General features: G+C 37.4%; 1 protein-coding gene across 1 annotated transcript in view; it reads left to right on the top strand.

Annotated features, from left to right (window-relative positions):
• Positions 1-1862: 1862 nt before the first annotated feature.
• The window catches only part of atr (ATR serine/threonine kinase), a 37980-nt gene continuing 18304 nt past the window's right edge, over positions 1863-21538 (top strand). The window contains exons 1-23 of the mRNA XM_059353689.1: positions 1863-2025; positions 2132-2223; positions 3530-3682; positions 3817-4709; positions 4800-4942; positions 5672-5842; positions 5969-6132; positions 6754-6906; positions 7030-7228; positions 7332-7588; positions 8594-8790; positions 9826-9926; positions 12563-12734; positions 13536-13691; positions 13805-13999; positions 15104-15199; positions 15302-15391; positions 16729-16824; positions 17728-17858; positions 18544-18687; positions 19392-19485; positions 19876-20001; positions 20852-21058. Of these exons, the coding sequence (XP_059209672.1) occupies positions 1973-2025; positions 2132-2223; positions 3530-3682; positions 3817-4709; positions 4800-4942; positions 5672-5842; positions 5969-6132; positions 6754-6906; positions 7030-7228; positions 7332-7588; positions 8594-8790; positions 9826-9926; positions 12563-12734; positions 13536-13691; positions 13805-13999; positions 15104-15199; positions 15302-15391; positions 16729-16824; positions 17728-17858; positions 18544-18687; positions 19392-19485; positions 19876-20001; positions 20852-21058 (4083 nt within the window). The 5' untranslated portion in view covers positions 1863-1972. The remainder of the gene's footprint in view (positions 2026-2131; positions 2224-3529; positions 3683-3816; positions 4710-4799; positions 4943-5671; positions 5843-5968; positions 6133-6753; positions 6907-7029; positions 7229-7331; positions 7589-8593; positions 8791-9825; positions 9927-12562; positions 12735-13535; positions 13692-13804; positions 14000-15103; positions 15200-15301; positions 15392-16728; positions 16825-17727; positions 17859-18543; positions 18688-19391; positions 19486-19875; positions 20002-20851; positions 21059-21538) is intronic.

Here is a 21538-nt window from a genome sequence, read left to right as displayed (position 1 = left end):
ACAGATAAATTGGGAGTATTGGATGTGATCCTTTGTGTTTCAAAAATCTGGGAAGGGAAGAAAATAGTATGAAGTGCTCAAACAAAGTATATCTTCTCCTCTTGGAAGCTTGAGTCAATATCTGCAACATACTCTTAAGTGACGCTGAAATAAACTTCAGCAAAAAAAATGTTAAAATGAAGTTTCACACTAAAATACTAATAACCTATTTGTACATGCAAGTGAGTAACTAAGGAAACAAGCTTTTTTGCTGGGCATTAAAGGGAGAGATATGTGATATTAGGCTTTACAATTAAACAATTGCTTTAACAAAAAAAATGCAGTCAGTGGTGGAAAGCAATTAAACAAATTCATTGAAGTAGGCTACTAAACAATATTTTACCATTTTCTGGTACTTCATACCTCTACTATTAAATAGACTATTAAATGTATTCTATCACTTTAGTTACTAGATACTCTGCTTTTAGATAATTAATATAAAATACAATCAACAAATAGGTTGGGATGAATGTTTATAGATTAAGCTTCCCAACATATAAAAAATAACCCTACATTTACCAGCTGCAATTTAAAAACTATGCTTACAAATTGATGCATCACTAAATATAACCTTTAAATAGGATATCATTTTGAAATGGGCCATTCTTCATAGTGGGTACTGTTACTTTAAATATATCTTAATATATATTTTTTAATATATACCTTTTTTTAATACAGTTTACAGTACCTAATACATTAGCCAATTTATAATGGACTAAATACGTCTTCTTCACCATTGTATACATTATTTACTTTAACATTAAGCATATATTATACTGTATATAAATAATACGATTACAGGTGCATCTCAATACATTAGAATATGATGGAAAAGTCAATTTCCAGTAGTTCAAGTCAAATCACCCCAACCAAGTATTGAATCATATAGATGGACATACTTTTCAGAGGCCAACATTTCCATATTAAACATACTTTTTAAAATTGGTCTTTTGTAATATTAAAATTTTTTTGAGACACTGAATTTGAGGTCTTCTTTAAATGTAAGCCATAATAATTATAATTAGAAGAAATTAAATCAATTAATGTGTTTTTGTCAAAAAAATGTTTTCCCCCTAAATCATCTCCTCATGACGCCGGCCACCTATGGTAGAATCACCCACATCCTCAGTTGATCAGATCATGTGATTTTACCACTTTAAGATCATCACTTCTTTGACAATTTGCCACATTCATAGGCATCAGATAAGAACCCAGCATAGAAGAGCTAGAGGGAAATTGTTTAGTTATCAGTTTAGTTTATCAGTGTTTTATTGTTGACACCAACATTGGTAACACTTTACTCTAAGGTGTCAACATAAGACTGACATGAGTGTGTCATAAACATGACATGGGATGTGTCATGAACATTAATGTAAAAGTAACATTAAGGGTCATGATACGTACATGATACGTCATGTTTCTGACAGGCTTGTGTGACTCTTATTTAGACACCTTCAAAATAAAGTGTTACCATATCTTAAGTCACAAAGGCATGTTCAAAAAATGTCATCATTTACCATTTATTTATCTTAAGTTACATAATTTACACACAGTGTTATTACTATCCCAATAGACATCCTTTGTTACATTCTTTTTGAGTGAAATTATCAATAAATGTCATACGTTACACTGTTGGTGACGTTTTTTGTGTTTCCTGCGAAACCTAAAAAAATGAGTTAGGCGATTATTTAAACAGGGTGACGATATGCTAGTTCGTGAGGGCGAGCAGCAGTGTTCGAGTTTTTTAGGTGTTTTGACCCTCGGTGGCTGCCGTACCAAAACAAAAACGTCATTTTGGAGCGAAAGTTTTCGAAGGACCTGACAGGATGGACAGGGCATTTAGAGGCATGGTGGTTAAAACTACCTGAAAAATATAATATTATACTTGAAGAAGTTGCTTGTACTAACAGCGACAACACAAGCTGCTGTAAGAATGGAGGGACTGGAGATGTCTGCGATGATACCGGCTCTACAGGAGCTGGCTAGGTGAGGAACCGGCTAAAGTTGGCTAAGCTAACTGTCAGCAGCATGCCAGACTCTGAAGCTGCTTTATAATGTTTACATAAATAACATTAACGTGTTGGTATTGCAGTGCCAGCGCGGCTGAGTACGACCAGGCGGTGCAGAAACCTCGACAGATCCTCTGTCAGTTCATCGACAGGATACTGACGGATGTGGATGTCGGTAAGTTTATATGAATCCTCTAATTATGGCAAGATAAGATATTTGTGGGTCAGTGACAAATAATGGTTGGCAAGATGTCAAATGGTGTAACCACAAAAAAATTATAAATATTAAATACTTCATCCAACTACATTGTATTTAAGTGGACTTATACATATAATTACTTCATTTAAAAAAAAATCAAATTATTTTTTATTTTAGTTTAGTTTTTACCATTTCTACATTCATACATTTTCGTCAATATTGAGCAGAACATGTTCTAAATACAACCATTTTTTTCTAAAGCTTTGACAAATTATGTAAAATTTGTTATATACCACAGTGTTGTAATGTAAATGTGGATTGTTTTTTTTTCTCATTTCAGTTCACATTTATTTTCCTGTGTATAATCAGATTTTTATGGGGAAAAAATTACTGGTTACACCAACTGACACTGGGTCAGCTGACGTCATTGACCCTTGTACATTTATCTTACATAATATCTGTAATTTTAAACTTTTACTGGAAGATAATTGTTGTTGCATAAAAATATATCCGTTGTAATGAATCTTGTTTTATTGATTTAAAAAAAAAATTCAGCTAAGTGTAAATTTTGCTGAATTAGACATCACTTTAATTCAATTCAAATTCAATTAAACATTACTTTAATTATCCCAGAGGGCAAATTAAGTTAGTCTGTTAGCTCTTGAATGTTAATGTTGTTGTTGTTGTTTTTAAAGAGAAAACTAGATTGAAAAATTGAGCTATGTATGAAAACAAGAACTAAAAAAAAAAAAAAAAATCAATCAAAAAATTATTTAAAAACTCAGAGACTTTGCTCCCAATTTAATTATTTTATTTTAAATTACCCTATATTTTTTCTACATGTTTTTTTATCTGCTATAATTTAATTTTGTATCTATTTTTTAAATTATTAATTACTTATTAAATTATGTTTTTTGTTGTTTTGTGTTGTCTTTTTAATAAATAAATAAAAAATATATTTTGTATCATTGTACTGTAAACTGACTACAATGAAAGGTCTTTCATATATCTCTGACCTTAAGCAGTTCAATTAGTGTTTTTCGGCTTCTCTGATTTGTTTTTATAATAAGTTTAGTCCTGAAGACTACAACAATGTTGCATTTCACAGACATAAAAGGTACAAAAAAGTAATTTTGTGTAGCAGAAATATGCTTTTCTTTCTTTTCTAACTATTTTATCATACTGTGATTTGGTCAGATTTATCTTTCAACACGGCAGGGAGGCTCCAGTTCTCAAGTGTGTATCAGTTGGTTAATTCAATCTATTGTCTGTGTTCTTCCAGTCGCTCTTGGGCTGAATAAGAAGTCAAGTTCAGAGCCGGCCTGTGTGATGCTGCTGGACTTTGTGCAGCATATCATCAAATCCTCGTCTCTGATGTTTACCAACCCTGCCTGCCAGCCGGCCGAGTACCCGGACGCCACACAGAGCTCTACTGGTGCGAGATGCTCTTCAAAAAGCTGCAATTTTAAGTTTTATGTTGTTTTAAAAATTCTATTCCTATCTGTATTATTATTGTCTGTTTTATTGTCCCCTCCACGTCTGATATTTCCTTTTTCCTCCTTTATTCAGACTTCAGTAAGTGGGTGGCGGTGCGTTTGTTTCGTGTGGCAGCAGCTCCCGACTGTGACGTCATCCACGGGCGGGTCTCTGCAGTGTTGTGCTCTTTGCTTCACACTCTGAGAGCCAGGGCGCCGTTCATCTTCAGCCGTCTCACTCAGGAGCTCATTGTGTTGGCCCAGGACCTCGGCAACATCCTGTACGCTCACATTTCAACACTGGCAGGAAACGGACAAACAAAGAGCCGGTGGCCCGTCACACTCGAGTGCTTCAATATCTCCCCAGTTTGTTCCTCCTCGTACCTCACCCCCTCTCCTCTTGTTCTCTCCTCACCTGCTGCTCTGGAGTCGCTGACTGCTGTGGCGATGGGTGTCGTTACTGACGCCCTGCGAGGAGTTGTCTCCCCTCGGGACGTCAGCGTTGCCTGGGAGACTGCTTGCTCATTCTTGGCTAATGGCAACACCAGGTTGAGGAAGCTCTCCATGGTGATGCTGAGTCGACTGGTGGAGCTGGGAGGGTTTCCTGAGATGCAGGGCCACGAGTTCTTCATGGCCTACCTTCAGTTATTGGAAACACACCCCTACATGTACACAGCAAACTCAAATGAAAAAGATCCGTATGGAGGAGAGCTGCTGCAGCTGACCCGCTGTGTGTTCCAGTCATCTGGCGTCTCTCACTCACGCTTTGAGCCCATTTATGTGTCGCAGATGTTCGAGTGTGTTTGTGCTCTCGGAGGGTCAGATGTCAAGTTGGGGACAGAAGTCACCGAATCACTCTGCTTGCTGTTCAGCTTCTTGCTGTCTGTCGCTCAAGTTTATGAAAGTGCTGCGTTGTTAAGAAGGCAGCGAGTCACTGAGGTCTGCAGGACGCTGGCTTGCACCGTTGGAACAGAAAATCAAGCTGAAGTAGGATTCTCTTCTTCATGTTTCTCTGATAACTTTGTCACGTTTGTTCTCTGTCTTGCACTATGTCTGATATGTGCTTGTGTTTTGTAGTGTGCAGAGGGGTTTCTGCAAGCTGCACTGAAGTCTGAGACTGCAATGGTGATGCAGAAGTCAGGAGATGGGGAGACTGCTGCTAAGAAATCCTGCAAATCTACCTCCAAGTCAGTCAGTAAATCATCAAAAGCGTCAGCAGCGTGAGTTCATAAACTTTTACAACTGTGTTCTATATAGAAGGAGTCCTGTGGTCAAGTTTAGTGGCATAAAAGATGGCAAAGAGCATTGTACCACATAGGTCTGTACCTAATAGTTCAAACCCACATTCATAATGTCAACATTCAAACTCCAACAACAATAACTCCAGACCGTTGTCAAGCCCCAAAGTCAAAATTATTTGAAGAAAGAAAGAAAAAAGAAAACATTTTGTTACCAAACAAAATATTATATTCAGTTTCAATCCATATTTAGTGGCGTAAAGCCGCAAAACAACATTTTTAATGCATTAAAAAAAACTGTTTGCTCTCCTGCGTGCTGCACACAAAGAAGTGTATATAAACACATTTTCATTAAAGAAAGTTGATCTAATAATCAATTTAATACAATGAATCACTTTACTCAAATTGAGGATTTTGTCAGAGGATTTCTTTTTTTGGGTGATAACATCACAAAATGTGACAACAGACATAAAAAAATTACATTTAGCACAGGCCTAGTATCATATGTAGTGAAAACCACCACATTACAGAGGATTATACATTCAATTATTCTCTCACTTGTGTCTCTCACACCAAAGTACGCTCGAGTGCAGCTGCTCAGTTATGCTTATATAATTACATTTTCTTCACATGTTTCAGACGTTTCTTTGACAGTGACAGTAGAGACTTGATATTTAACTTGATATCTTAACTGATTCTCTGTGTCTTCAGTGAGGTGGACATGCGTGTCGGCAGTGAGGTGTGGGCTGTGGTGAATAGTCGGCTGGAGGAGCTGCTGACCTTTTTGAACTCTGACAAACCTGAAACCAAACAGACTCTGTCAGCGCTGGAGGGTCTGGGTCTCATCCTCCACCTGGCAGCCCTGTGCTCCTCTCCTACCAGGTAACTTATAAACATTCTTTATCTTTTTCTTACACACAGAAATACTAACTAATCAGTTTTTATCTATAAAGACAACTAAGACGTTTCTCTGTCTCTCTCCATCTTTCTCGCTCCACTTGTCGATAGTTCTGCTCCTCTTCTCTGGGTGCCCGCTGAGACTCTTGGCAGGGCCCTGAAGAGCTGTCAGTCAGTGTTAGAAGGAGGTCCTCAACCCAGCTTAAACCAGAACTACTTTCAGTCTGCAGTCCAGATGACTGTCAGGGTCCTGGACTCTATCCTTTACCTGACAAGTAAGGATTTACACACTCAAAACCACACATAATACATGCTGTTCCTGTGTTTTTAAAAAAATTTGGTTTGTTGTTTATTTACTATTTACTTAATGATTATCATGACTAAAGCATATTGCCAGTATGTATTTTTCCCCATTACCAGATGGCATTTTTGAAAGACATGTTTTCTTTGCAAAAATTACACCATTTATCATAACTAGAAACAGTAAAAACAGAGATTATCGTCAGACGTCAACTTTCCAATGGTTTTCGAACGAATCTTGTGTGATGAACTATTCTGTCAGGAAAAATAACCAAATCTAAGCTTAAAGTGGAATAATCAAAATCACTTAATTCTACATGTCTCATTTAACATTTAGCCAAAAATAAAACATGTGCACTAACCAGATTCTGTAAAAAAACATAAAATTCTGCAACAGTCATGTGTCAATAATTCTGTGAAACTTGTGAGAGGATAAAAACAACTACCTAAAGGGTTAATGGACATAAAAACAATCTTTACTCTGAAGCGTATGGCAGAAATCAACCACATTTTGATTTTGTATTTTTGAGTACAGCTTATATCTGTATCTGTATCTGTATATCTGTTTTCATCACCTCGTGTGTTTGTGTGTGAAGTGAGCAGCCAGAGTGAGGACGGGCTCCAGCGGCGAGTGTGTGCTCTGCTGTCTCTGCCCTGGGTGTGTGACAACAGGTCCGTCTCAGCCTATAAGAGTTCAGGATTCCCCTCCTGGCTGCCTGCTTTGGCTCAGAGACTCAGCCTCTGTTACTGTGAGTATTTATCCAACATCACACCAAAAATAAATTTGAGATGAATTGTTTTAAGTGATCCTACCAGGCCGTTTCCACTATGAAAACTAGAAAATTAATGTTAAACACTGTGTGTTTTTCCAGCTCCTGAGATCCAGGCAGACAGTGTGTCACTGCTGGCCCTCCTGCGTCGTGGTGTGTGTGATACGTGGCGTGTGTGTGTGTTTACCAAGGTGCTGCAGGGTCCAGATGAGGTGGTGAGAGCGGCTGCAGTCAGGGCCTTCCCTCTTCTTCTTCACCACCTTGGAAACTCCCAACACAACCTCATCAGCACTGCTCTGCTGTAAGCACATGTATATGTGTAAACACTGGACGCAACATTCTTTATGATGTTATTGTGCTTTTTTTTAAACGGTGTTCTTTATGTTTACATTGTGTAATTGCAGTCCCAGGCTGGAGGACAGTTCGGAGCAGGTGAAGAAGGAGCTTGCCAGGATCGTCGGTCAGCTGAGCTGCATACAGTCAGATCTCTCCCAGCTCAGTGACGCCTGCACAGAGTCCGCTCGTCTTCCTAAGATCCTCTGCCACCAACTCAGCCTTGCAGCAGAGCATGCTGGGAACACTTCTCCATCCCTCAGGGCGACTGTTATCAGACCCTTCCTGCCACTGCTCAAACAGGAAGCTGAGAGTAGTGTTAAACAAGGTATCCGGGGCATTTATTGTGGGATGTTTTCTCCCATAATAGGCTTAAAACCTAAAAGTTGCTGCATTTATTATATATACAGGTACATCTCAAAAAATTAGAATATTGTGAAAAAGTTCAATATTTTTTGTCACTTATTTCAGAAAGTGAAACTCATGCATTATATAGATTCATTACACATAGAGTGAAATATTTGAAGCATGTTTTTCTTGTAATTTTGATGATTATGCCTTATAGATAAGGAAAACACAAAACTCAGTGTCTCAGAAAATTTTAATATTACATAAGGTCAAAAAAGAAAAAGGATATTTTAAACACAAATGTCAGTCTTCTGAATGGTATGTTCACCTTTTGCATGAATTACTGCATTAATACTTGGTGGCATGGAGGAGATCAGCCTACAGCACCATGTTGCTTTTATAGCCTTCAGGTCATCTGTGTCTGGTGTCTCTCACCTTCCTCTTGACAACAGCCCATAGACTCCTATGGGGTTCAGGTCAGCCAAGTTTGCTGGCCAGTCAGCCCAGTAACACCATGGTCACTGAACCAGCTTTTGGTACCTTTGCCAGTGTGGGCAGGTGCCAAGTCTTGCTGGAAAATGAAATCAGCATCTCCAAAGAGCTTGTGGAAGCGTGAAGACTCTAAAATGTCCTGGTAGAAAACACAGTGGACCAACACCAGCAGAGGACATGGCCCCAAACCACCACTGACTGTGGACTCCAATATTGAACTCTTTCACAATATTCTAATTTTCTGAGACACTGAGTTTTTTCTTTTCATTATCTCTAAACCAGAATCAACAAAATTACAAGAAAAACAGGCTTGAAATATTTCACTCTACGCGTAATGATTCTATATTATATATGAGTTTCACTTTCTGAAACTTTTTCATGATATTCTAATTTTTTGCGATGTACCTGTACACAGTACATTACTGTGCTCCTTCTCCTTTCGATGCAGTATGATTTTATCCAGGTTTTTTACTTATTTGTTTCACTTTCGTAGCTTTCCTGGAAGCGCTGCCTCACCTCTGTCAGCATGTGAATCTGGTTGGTGAAGACAGCAGCTCTCAGGCCGTTCTCTGTGCTCTGATTGGTCTAATGGAGGACTCGGATCCAGTGGTCAGAATTCGCTTCAGCCATTCGGTGCGTTTCCTGCTAACAGAGACCACAAGAAACTCCGAGCAGGGCTCTCTGAGTGAGGTAAGCAATTTATAATCTAAAGGCTAATTCTATTTATTATATGCAGCTCTGGAAAAAAATAAGAGACCACTCTCACTCTCAAATGTTCCAACACAAGCGTCCTCATTCTACTTAATGAGACACTGATCAGGTGATCACCTGAACCAATTCTGATTTTATGAGGAAGATTATAAAATGATTGAGATTATCCCACCAATTATGATTTCTAAACTCTGCCTAAGTTAAAATATTAGTGTTGTGTTGTTTAAAAATGAATATGAACATGTTTTCTTTTCATTATTCGAGGTCTGCATCTTTTTTTGTTATTTTGACCAGTTGTCATTTTCTGCCAATTAAGGCTCTAAATGGCAATATTTTAAATTCATTTGAGAAAATGTTGTCAGCACTTTATAGAATGAACAAAAATGTTAATTTTACTTAAACACATACCTATAAATAGTAAAACCAGCAAAACTGATCATTTTGCAGTGGTCTCTTATTTTTTTCCAGAGCTGTGTATTATTTTAAGACAAAAGAGCATACAATGATCAATAACATTTATTTAATAATTTAGTTAAGAACTGAACAAAGCATTTATTTATTTCAACTTATTTATTTATTATTATAACAGGACATTTTCCAGATATAGGACCTTAAAAAGAAAAATAATAATGAAAAAACAAATAAATATGTTGACCAAAAGGGGCCAGTGCAGTTGAGCAGGGTTGGCTACAGATGAACATAACAGTGGCATTTTCAGTGGTACTCCATTATAATACCACAGTTTTGTTATAACAACCGATATCACTTAGTTTAAACGCTAACATCTATGATGTAAACAGTTTTGAGGAAAAACATGCATATTAATGTTTTACATGCTATCTCAAAATCACAATTTCCTAAGTTAAATAAAAAAAGCTAACAAGATTAAAGTAATTTTTTCTTGTCTTGCATTTGTTGTTTTAGAGCTGACCTTTTTGATAGTATAACTTAGTGTGGGTTTGATTTAGGATGATTGTAAGTTAATGATGTGTGTGTTTTTTCTCGCTATCCAAGCTCCTGGTCACTCGTCTTAAAGAGGCATTCAACAACGCTAAACTCAACAGAGACGACGAGCTGCGTAACACTCTCATCCTAACAACGGGAGAGATTGGCAGGTAGAGGTGACCTTTGTCTAAACACAAGAGCATGGAACAGTAATATTAGTAATAGTAAGACTTGTTCCATATAGTATTATATTTACATGTTCTTCTGCAGCATGTTCTTGTCTCTCATTTCTCACTCTGCACAGAATCCTTCTCTGTTTGGATTGAGTCTTAAATCATATGTGTTTTAGCTTTTGTTGTTATTAAAATTTTAGCTAATGAAGACTTTTCTACGGAGCCCCCCAGGGGACACGGGGGAAAAAAAAAAGATGGTTGAAAAAAAAAAAAATGATGGGTGAAAAAAAAAAAATGATGGGTGAAAAAAAAAAAAAAAGGACGGACTTTTGCGAGATCCCGAGATAGTTTTGCGAGATCCCGAGATAGTTTTGCGAGATCCCGAGATACTTTTGCGAGATCCTGAGATACTTTTGCGAGATCCCGAGATACTGACGAAAGAAGAGGAGCAATGGAGGAGCGATATTCGCCTATTTTCCGGCCTTCTAACTGGAATAGCGTCATGAAAACCGCACCAATTTCCCCCAGGATGGTTTTATTTTGTACAGAAAACTAAGACTGACATTTCACAGGCTTGATCAACTCCCCAAAATCAGCGAGTCTGGCGAAAGATTAAAGTAAGCGGGCCGAATATACGTCCTAGTGCCCAACGGCAGCCAGAGTGCTTAGGGACCGTCGCAAAAGTGCAACGTCTTTCTTTTCTATTTTTAATAACTCACTGGAAATTCATCTAATAAACACCAAACGACTTCTGATGTGTTCATGAACTCACTGTGGACTTCCCACACCCTTTATTTTCAATACACACCTTTTCAATTCCTTTTATTCAGTGTGTACAATATTTAAGCCTTTTATTTTGTAATAGCTCTCTTGTTTTTATAGATATCAACACCAAACCACTTCTGATGTGTTCATGAATTCATTGTGGATTTCCCACAACCCTTTATTGTCATTAAAAACTCTTTCAATTTTTTTAAAAGGCATAAGTAATCAGTATATATAATTATTTCATATCTTAGGCTTTTATTTTGTAATAGCTCACTTGATTTTATAGATATCAACACTAAACCACTTCTGATGTGGTCATGAACTCATTGTGGATTTCCCACAACCCTTTATTTTCAATAAACCCCCTTTTTTAAAGGCACAAGTAATATGTGTGTATAGTTCTTTCATATATAAGGCCTTTCTTATTTGATAGCTGTTTGAATCAGTCACAACCCTTTAGTTTCAAGAAAAACCTTTACAAGTTGTTTAGATATAAGGAGCAATAAGCGTGTATATTCTATTCATACTTAAGGCTTTTATTTTTTAATAACTCACTTGTTTTTCTACATATCGACTTCAAAACACTTCTGATGTGTTCATGAACTCACTATGAAGCTTCCACAGCTTCTTGCTTTCCTTTAAAACCCTTACAAGATTCTTAGACATCAATCATTTCTTTACATTTCTCATTTTTTATTTTGACTTCACTGTTCTTTTTCTTCAAAATTGCTGCTGTTAATTCAGGTCAAGCATGCAAATTGTCATTCAAGCATGACACATACAACCTTTCAGGTAGTTTAGCATTAATTGCAAGCTGTTAAAGCAAAGTGAATAAACAAAAATATGATTACTACAGCCACAAGTATGCATCTGTACTTGACCATCAGCTCGTGATGCTTTCCAAAACAGAAAATCGAGAACAACTATAGCAAGCAATAGTGAGGAGTTAAAATACTAAGAGCAGTCTTTGTCTTTTGTTGAACATAGTCATATATAAATTGGGCTGCACAGTAATTAAATACGTAAATTACATTTTTATTCATTGTCTTACAGATGTCTTATGATTGGTGACACACTGGAAGGAATGGTATCTGAAATTTAAAGTGTTTGTTTTACGACAATAAAGGATGTGGGGAATCCACAATGAATTCATGAACACATCAGAAGTGGTTTGGTGTTGATATCTATAAAAACAAGAGAGCTATTACAAAATAAAAGGCTTAAATATTGTACACACTGAATAAAAGGAATTGAAAAGGTGTGTATTGAAAATAAAGGGTGTGGGAAGTCCACAGTGAGTTCATGAACACATCAGAAGTCGTTTGGTGTTTATTAGATGAATTTCCAGTGAGTTATTAAAAATAGAAAAGAAAGACGTTGCACTTTTGCGACGGTCCCTAAGCACTCTGGCTGCCGTTGGGCACTAGGACGTATATTCGGCCCGGTTACTTTAATCTTTCGCCAGACTCGCTGATTTTGGGGAGTTGATCAAGCCTGTGAAATGTCAGTCTTAGTTTTCTGTACAAAATAAAACCATCCTGGGGGAAATTGGTGCGGTTTTCGTGACGCTATTCCAGTTAAAAGGCGGGAAAATAGGCGAATATCGCTCCTCCATTGCTCCTCTTCTTTCGTCAGTATCTCGGGATCTCGCATAAGTATCTCAGGATCTCGCAAAAGTCCGTCCTTTTTTTTTTTTCACCCATCTTTTTTTTCCCCCCGTGTCCCCTGGGGGGCTCCGTACTTTTTCTTTGTATAAAAAAGTTTTGGTTAACATTGTTCATCTCTCTCCTCTCCTCTCCTCTCCTCTCCTCTCCTCTCCTCTCCTCTCCTCTCCTCTCCTCTCCTCCCCTCTTCTCTCCCGTCAGAGCGTCTCAGGGCAGTCTGGTGTCCTTCTCTCTGCTGCGGCTGCTCCACTGTCTGCTGTCCAAGTCGTCCCCGGTGTCTGTAGCTGCTTATGCTCAGATCCGAGCCCTCGCCACCGCCAAAGGTCTAAAACTTCAGACCCTCTTCAGTCAGTACAAGAACCCCATTTGCCAGGTATAAAATCTTAAAGCAGCTTTAATGAACTTGGGCTAAAAGCTGATACTCTTGGAGAAATTTAAAAATTCTCAGTCTGTAATGCTATGAATAATAATTCAATTTATACAACTTTTTTTGTTTTATGCAAACAGTATGATGATAATGGTTATGGTGTAGTGCAGTCTCTACATGATTCTGTGTATTTGTAGGTGGAGAATGTATTCTTTGTCACACTGAATTTCATTGACATGAATAGGTGTTTAGTTTAAGAAAATAAGAGCTGGGTGCAGCGATTCAGAGATTTATAGTAGGGCTGGGCGATATGGACCAAAAGTCATATCCCGATATATTTAGGCTGAATATCGATATATGGTATATATCCTGATATTTTTATTGCAAAGTGAGAGCAAATGTTCAGTCAAAGTCAAAGCCCAATATGACTTGTCACAAGTAGTTTTATTGAAACAGTTTATTTAAGTGAACATAAATACTGTATAACAGGAGTACCCTTTTTTTAATCAAAGCTCCATAAAGGGCACATTTAAATAAATAAAAAATCTTAAATGAAAATAGCCTATGAAATAAACTACGCCAATCTTTTTCTGAAATAAATATATTGATATGAGAAAAGAATAACAAACACTGCAAAAGAACTAAATATGACAAACCCTAGTAAGGGCAGCATTTATATATAAAGAAAGACATTTTTTTCCATATCGCATTTAAAGATATATCGATATATCTTTTATATCGATATATATCGCACAGCCCTAATATAGACATGCTGGCTTTGATTAGTTCTTTCTTCTATGTGTGTAGTTCCTGGTGGAGTCGCTGCACTCACGACATGCATCAGCCTTGCGGAGCACACCTGATCATGGCAGTGAATCAGCCAATCAGAGAGAGCTGGCCCTGGATATCCTGGCTCAGATCGCACACGCTTTTGATTTCCCGGACCTCCACCGCTTCCTCACTGTGCGTCAAACAACTTCAATGTGCAGTACATTGTTATAGTACACAGAGCCTGTATTATGTGTGTTTATATGTGTGTTTCTGAGCATATACATTCAATGCATACTTGTATACAGAGGACCCTCCAGGTGCTCCTCCCCTACCTGGCGGCCAAAGCAAGCTCTACTGGCTCCGCCCTCATCCGTACCCTGGCCAATGAGCTGAAGGCCAACAGGAGAGAGATCCTGATCAACAACTTCAAGTACATCTTCAGCCATCTGGTCTGTTCCTGCACTAAAGAAGAGCTGGAGAAGGCTTTCCACTACCTTCAGGTATTCATTATATTAACATACCGTAGCTGCAATCTGTAATTGTCTCCACATTCAAGCAATTAGTCTTGCATTGTGGCCATGTTGTCGTGTTTGTTGTGGTTAGAGATTAATTTAGATGATGTTGGAAGTGTAAATGGAATAAATGAGTCATTAAAAATGCATTTATCATTGACTCTCTGAACCTGCCGTTGGGTATACAAAGCATGTTTACTTGCAAAAAAAAGACAAAATTTACACCATTTATCATAGACCAGAAACCATGAACATTTTTAAATTTACGACAGTGCTTGAACAAATTATGCATTACAAACACTTTCGTGAGGAAAAAATCTCCAATTCAAAGCTTAAAATAGTGATATTTCATCAAAATCACTTGACTTTATATGTCACATTCAAAATTTGGAAAATATAAAGAATTTGCAGTAACCAGGCTCTGTTAAAAAATCCCATTAAGTTCTGCACTCTGCTGAGACCAAAAGTCATGTGACAGAAAGTAGAGTACAAAGTAGAGGACAAGAGAGTTTCAAAGTAGAGGCTCTAAAAATGTAAATATTTCAGTATGTGTTTTGTATGTGGATCCCCCATTTTTCCCCAATATTGGTAACACTTGTCGGCATTCCAAAAAATATTGTGTATCTACATAGATTCCATTTTTTCTCCCACATTTTGGTAAAAATAAATTATTCAACTTGCGTTTTTTTCTGTTTCTATGACGTATGGCATTATATGTGGTTATACTAAGATAATTTCTAACCATTGTCTGGTTTCATGGAGGTGCAGGATTTATACATTGGAAAGAAAAAAAGGCCACGGTGAATACAATAGAAAACATGCCCTGAAACTGTTTGTGAGTCAGAGGGTTCAAGGTCACAGTCGCCCAAAATAACGATATAACGTATGATTTAGAGTCAAAGGTAAAATTGGTAGAAACTAATATTAAGTTTGGCCAAAACATCAAGAGCTTTATTTAATCTAATAACACATTAGCAGTGTGAGTCTTAGCTGTGTCTGACAAGGCTGATTAATGAAGCAGTGGTTGTTGTCCATGGTAAATAATCACACTGTCAGACTGATTTATATTTGTTTTTTCTGATGTTCTGGCAGAGTGAGACAGAGATTGAACTGGGCTCTCTGTTAAGACAAGACTTCCAGGGTCTTCACAACGAGCTGCTGCTGCGCCTTGGAGAGCACTACCAACAGGTCTGCACACAAACACAGGATGCACCGCAAATTAAGTAGTTTTCTGGATGTATTCTTGTGTGCATATGTCTTGTTTATACATGTTTTTACATTTCTACATAGGTGTTTAATGGTCTGGCAATCCTGGCTTCCTTTGCATCCAATGATGACCCGTACCAGGGTCCCCGAGACATCACCACCCCAGAACGCATGGTAGGTGTCACAGTTTAATGTGGTGCTGCTGCTTTATCTTGTGCTTTAATGAAATTGACAGTTTGGATTTTTGTTATTTTTGAATATATTATTTTGTGCCTGACATGTTGTAAAATAACTCAGTCCAAAAGGCTATTGAAACAAACAACAGTACCTCTAACATACTTGATATCAAAATACAAAAAAGCATATAGAGATCAGGCACATGACATTTTTATATTATTATATAGAGCCACTACATACAGAATGAAACATTTCATGTCTTAATTTATTTAATTTCTTCTAATTATAATGATTATGGCTTACATTTAATGAACACTTAAAATTCACTCAAAAAATGTTAACATTACAAAAGACCAATTTTAAAAAAGTATGTTTAATATGGAAATGTTGGCCTCTGAAAAGTATGGAAATCGACTTTTTCATGATATTCTAATGTACTGAGATGCATATATATCATTTTTTTAGATTATAAAAATATCATGTGCCTGCTCTCTATATGCTTTTTTGTATTTTTGTCAATCAATTTATCAATTTATTTTTTACCAAAATGTGGGAGAAAAAATAGAATGGAATAGAAAAAATACATGACTGTTGGCCTCAGCAGAGTCATGCATTAGTTGCACTGAGGAGTGCAGAACTTAATGGGTTTTTTTTTTAACAAAGCCTGGTAAGAGCAAATGGTTTATATTTGCCAAATTTTAAATGTGACATGTAAAGTCAAGTGATGAAATAACAGCTTAGAAGCTTAGACTTTTCCTGACAAAAGTGTTTGTAATGCATGATTTGTTCAAACACTGTAGTAAAATTTAAAAATCCAAAGATAATTTCTACTTTCACAGTTTGTTGCTATGATAAATGTAATTTTGTCTTTTTATGCAAGTAAACATACTTTGTATACCCACCAACAGCTTGTGGGGTTCAGAGAGTCAATGATAAATGCTTTTCTTAATGACTCATTTATTCATTTTACAATTCCAACATCATCTACATTTAATGCTAACCACAACAACCACGACAACATGGCCACAAGGGAAGACTAATTGCTTGAATGTGTAGACAATTACACTATATAATGTGTTATTTCCACTTTTTTAATTGAATTACTGACATAAATAAACTTTCTATGATATTCTAATTGATTGAGATGCACCTGTATGTATAGATAAATCAATAATTAAACTTGCTACGTGTATCCTCGTGCAAGCAACTGATAACAGTTATTTACATACATGTTGTCTTCAGCTAAAATTATAATTATTACATCATTAGTAATCAACTTTCCTGTGTCTTTTTTAACATAACTGTACTTTTCCTCTGCGGTCATTGTGTGACAGGCGGACTACCTGCAGCCGAAGCTGCTGGGAATTCTTGCCTTCTTCAACATGCAGCTGCTGAGCTCGAGCGCAGGAGAGAAGGACCGCAAGAAATTGGTGTGTGATCCACTACTGACAACTAGTTAGATATCTGAGGCTCCGTTTACATGATGACGTTCTGAACAGAAGATGCGAAAGTGGCGTCGCGTCTTCACTTTTTATTCTGCGTTTAGACGAGCGTTTTCGGAAGGAAATCTGCGTGCAGCTGCGATGACGCAAAAGTGTGTGGAATTGGATTGAGTGTGCATGCCAGACGGCATCACTTAAAGCGATAAGAGCATCTTTGGGCAAGCAGAAGTTTTCACGCCACAGATTTTCATCAGCTACTCCTTCCACAAAGTTATCCAACATCGACTAGATCTCCCAGGTCTTGTCCAAAGCCGTCTGGCTCTCCTCCGACCAATTGGTGCATCCAAAATTTGATAGAGGTAATTACAGATCCTTCTCTGTTCAGAAAATCTATCTGTACATATCCTGTACATTTGGTGGAAATACTCCTGTAAGTTTATTAGAGCTGCCAGAGCAGCTTGAAGCTCCGACACATGGAAATAATCCCACATTTGTTTATTTTCCTGTACTGGAGCATGTATGTGACGTAAACACGTACGCGACGTGAGCAGATCTGAGCAGAGTTTTGTGTCTTGGCAGTGTAGACGGACACACTACGGCAGAGCATATTCAACTTTTCCACTTTGGAGGGTGGTTTCAGATTTTTGCATTTTTAAGCCCCAAAAACGCCGTCATCGTCTAAACGAAAGGTACTTCCGATAAAATATTTTGTCATTTTTACCCGCAAGCGTCCTCATGTAAACGGGGCCTGAGAATGTTTTGTTTCAGTAAGACTGTTTACAGCAGTATCTCTTAAGGTTGATATTGTATCTTATGTGTTTGCCCACTGGGATTCTACTCAGCTCATATATACTGTAAATAAGAAAGTGTGTGCCTGTTTTTTGTGTGCAGGCATTGACGAGTGTGATGGCTCTAATGCGACTGATGGGCTCCAAACACATCAGCTCTGTCAGAGTCAAGATGATGACGACGCTCCGCACGGGCCTCCGATACAGAGAGGACTTCCCTCTGCTCTGCTGCCAGTCAGTACACACACTATCACTTTAAGACAGCTGTATACCAGCTGTATCACAGCTAAGGCATCAGAACTGACTGGTTATTACATACTTAATATAACATTTCAACACTCTTTGTTTACTCAGTCTAGGGCTGGGCGATATATCGATATAAAAGACATATTGATATATTTTTAAATGTGATATAGAATTGGAGCATATCACATATATAGATATAGATCAAATTTGATCTGAGATCCTTGATCCAGGCAAGCTGCTTTATATAGTTATATAGTTTTTTTGTAATGTTCGTTATTCTTTTCTCATATAGAGATATTTATTTCAGGAAAAGATTGGCCTATTTTATTTCATATGCTATTTTTATTCAAGATAATTCTGTATTTAAATGTGCACTTTATGGAGCTTTGATTTTTTTAAAAGGTTCTCCTGTTATACAGTATTTATGTTCACTTAAATAAATGGTTTCAATAAAACTACTAGTGACATGTCATATTTGGCTTTGACTGAACATTTGCTATCACGTTGCGATAAAAATATTGGGATATATATCGTATATCGATATTCAGCCTAAATATATCTGGATATGACTTTTGGTCCATATCACCCAGCCCTAACTCAGTCATGCCACTACCTGTATGATCAGTTCTAACTCCTGCTCCTGTGTATTAATTCCTTCCTCCTGTGTTGCCAGGACGTGGGAGTGTTTTGTGCAGAGCGTGGAGCCGGCACACTTGGGCCCTCTACTGAGTCATGTTATTGTTGCACTCCTCCCCCTGATCCCACTGCAGCCCAAAGAAACTGCTGCCATTATCCGCTTCCTGATCCTGGACAACAGGTAACACACACACACAAACGCATCTTATATCACAAAATTTTGCAAAGCCAAAGTAATCTAGTCATTTTTTTCCTGCTATAACCCTCTGAACCCCAAGAGATTTCAGCATGTTTTTTGCTCCTATTACCTTATACATTTGTGGCCTCATTTTTCACTGCAATATATGTTTCACAGATTTTTTTGTCATGTGTTGGTCTCAAGGTTATAATAGTTTGGGATTTTTCATTAGTTTTAGTTTTAATTTCGTTCTGATTATTATTATTATTTTTTTAAATACTTAGTTTTAGTTTAGTTTTTATTTAAAATTTTCCAGCAGTCTTTGAAATAATCATGTATGACAAATACTTACATTAGGAGAAATAACCAAATCTTAGCTTAAAGTAGTGATATTTCATCAAAATATATTTTTTTCAAAAGGCATTTTTACTATGATAAATGGTGTAAGTTTTGACAGTTTAAAAAGAAAAAGAAAAAAAACACACCTTTCAAACCCACTGGCAGTGTGGGTGTCATACAGTTACTATAATGTAAATTCTTATGTATAAACAACATTTTATGACCTCAAAATATCACTGAGTTTGGGGTATTTCTACAGTGACTGCCAAATAAATGCCAAAAATTAGAGGAAGAAAAAAGTGGTAAATAGAGACTTAATTCCAGCGTTCCAGAGAGAGCACAGATCTTATTCAGTCGATTTCCTACAGGGAAGAAGTCAAGGACTACCTCCATGAGATTTACTTTCTGCCAGACCACGCTGAGCTGAAAGACATTCACACTGTGCTGCAGAACTACAAGAAGGTCAGTATGAAGAAGATGATGATGATGATGATGAATGAATAATGTTTTTATTCTTAAAAACATTATCAAAAACCTATTTATTCTCCTTGGCTTTCAGTCTCAGCCAGACAAGAATCCTTTTTTAAATCCAACTCTGTTTTTAGATTGAGTTTTTATTACTGTTTTATTACTGTTTTTACTATTTTATTGTTTTCATTGTTTTTTTTTAATTTATTGCTATATTTGTGTATGATTTTTACTGTATTTTAATAACTGTACAGCACTTTGGTCAACTGAGGTTGTTTTTAAATGTGCTCTGTAAATAAACTTTGACTTGACTTGGCTTGACTAAAGGATGAAGATGTTGACAAGCATTATTTGTGTTAATGTGTGATGTCTGATTCCACCCAGCTGACAGCGAGCAGCAGTGACCTGGCTGCAGCGCTGCAGCTCTCCATGAGAGCCGTTCAACATGAAAACGTTGACGTCAGGATTCACGCGCTGACCAGCCTCAGAGACATGATGCACAGCAAGCAGGTACACACACACACACACACACACTATAACACACACATACACACACTATATAACACACACCCACTGTAACACACACTATAACACACACATACCGGTACATACACACACACAAACACAAACACACACACACACACACACACACACACACACACACACACACACACACACACACACACACACTGTAACATATCCACTAACACACACACACACACACACACACACACACACACACACAGTATAACACACACACAGTGACACACACACAAACACACAGTAACACACAATGTGACACACACACACTCACACTCTATAACACACTGTAACACACACACACACACACACTGATAGACAACTACCTCTGAAAAGACCACAGTCCATGTTTCTTGTTTGCACATAATACAGGTGCATCTCAATAAATTAGAATATCATAGAAAGTTTATTTATGTCAGTAATTTAATTCAAAAGGTGAAAATAACACATTGTATAGATCCATTACACACAGAATGAAACATTTCATGTCTTCATTTATTTCATTTCTTCTAATTATAATGATTGTGGCTTACATTTAATGAAGACCTAAAATTCAGTGTCTCAAAAAAATTAATATTACAAAATACCAATTTAAAAAAGTATGTTAAATATGGAAATGTTGACCTCTGAAAAGCATGTCCATCTATGTGACTCAATACTTGCTTGGGGCTATTTGACTTGAACTACTGGAAATTGACTTTTCCATCATATTCTAATTTATTGAGATGCACCTGTACCTTTCACCACTGCAGTCTACTGGCGTGCCTTATATTGTTCCATACCATAGCATAAATGTTTTTTTGTATGTGCTGGACTGCAGGAGTGGCTGCTGCGGCAGGTGTGCGCGAGTGAGGCGGTGGAGCCGGTCATCTCCAGCCTGGTGTCAGTGCTGCTGAAGGGCTGCCAGGACTCGTCCCCAGAGGCCAGGCTCCTCTGTGGGGAGTGTCTGGGGGAGCTGGGGGCCATCGACCCCGGACGTCTGGACCTGTCACACACACACACCAATGGCGACCACAACACCTTTGTGGTAAGCTAGCTAGACCGAAGCTCTGCGTCACATATACAGTATATATATCAGTGGTTGGCAATTCATTTTCCCAAGGGGCCACATGAGATACTGTGAAGGTTGCGGAGGGCCGATACTCTGAACTAAATTCTGCTCAATATGAATTTCATCGCTTTATAAAATGCAGTAAATTATATGGTTTTAGAGTTGTTGGTGGTAAGAATATATGTTATGTAAAGGCTATGTTAATGTGGAGTTAGTCAAATATAGCAGTAAAAAATGGTAAAAACCAATTTATTTTAAGCACAACATACATTCAAACCACAAAACAATATAGAGCATGTATGTTATGCAGTAAACAAACAATTTATTTACCCTGTGCAAAAAGTAAAGTGTTTTTAAAAAGATAACTCTGTGCAGGTGCTTATGCACGCACATACGTAAATCGCCTTCAAAATAAAAGCACTGTGGTTGTATTGATTTCTAATTTCGGGGCAACCT

The sequence above is a fragment of the Centropristis striata genome, chromosome 16, assembly GCF_030273125.1.
Source record: "Centropristis striata isolate RG_2023a ecotype Rhode Island chromosome 16, C.striata_1.0, whole genome shotgun sequence".
NCBI classification, from domain to species: Eukaryota; Metazoa; Chordata; class Actinopteri; order Perciformes; family Serranidae; genus Centropristis; species Centropristis striata.
Note: the sequence above shows the minus strand (reverse complement) of the source record. Positions and strands in the feature narration are given on the sequence as shown.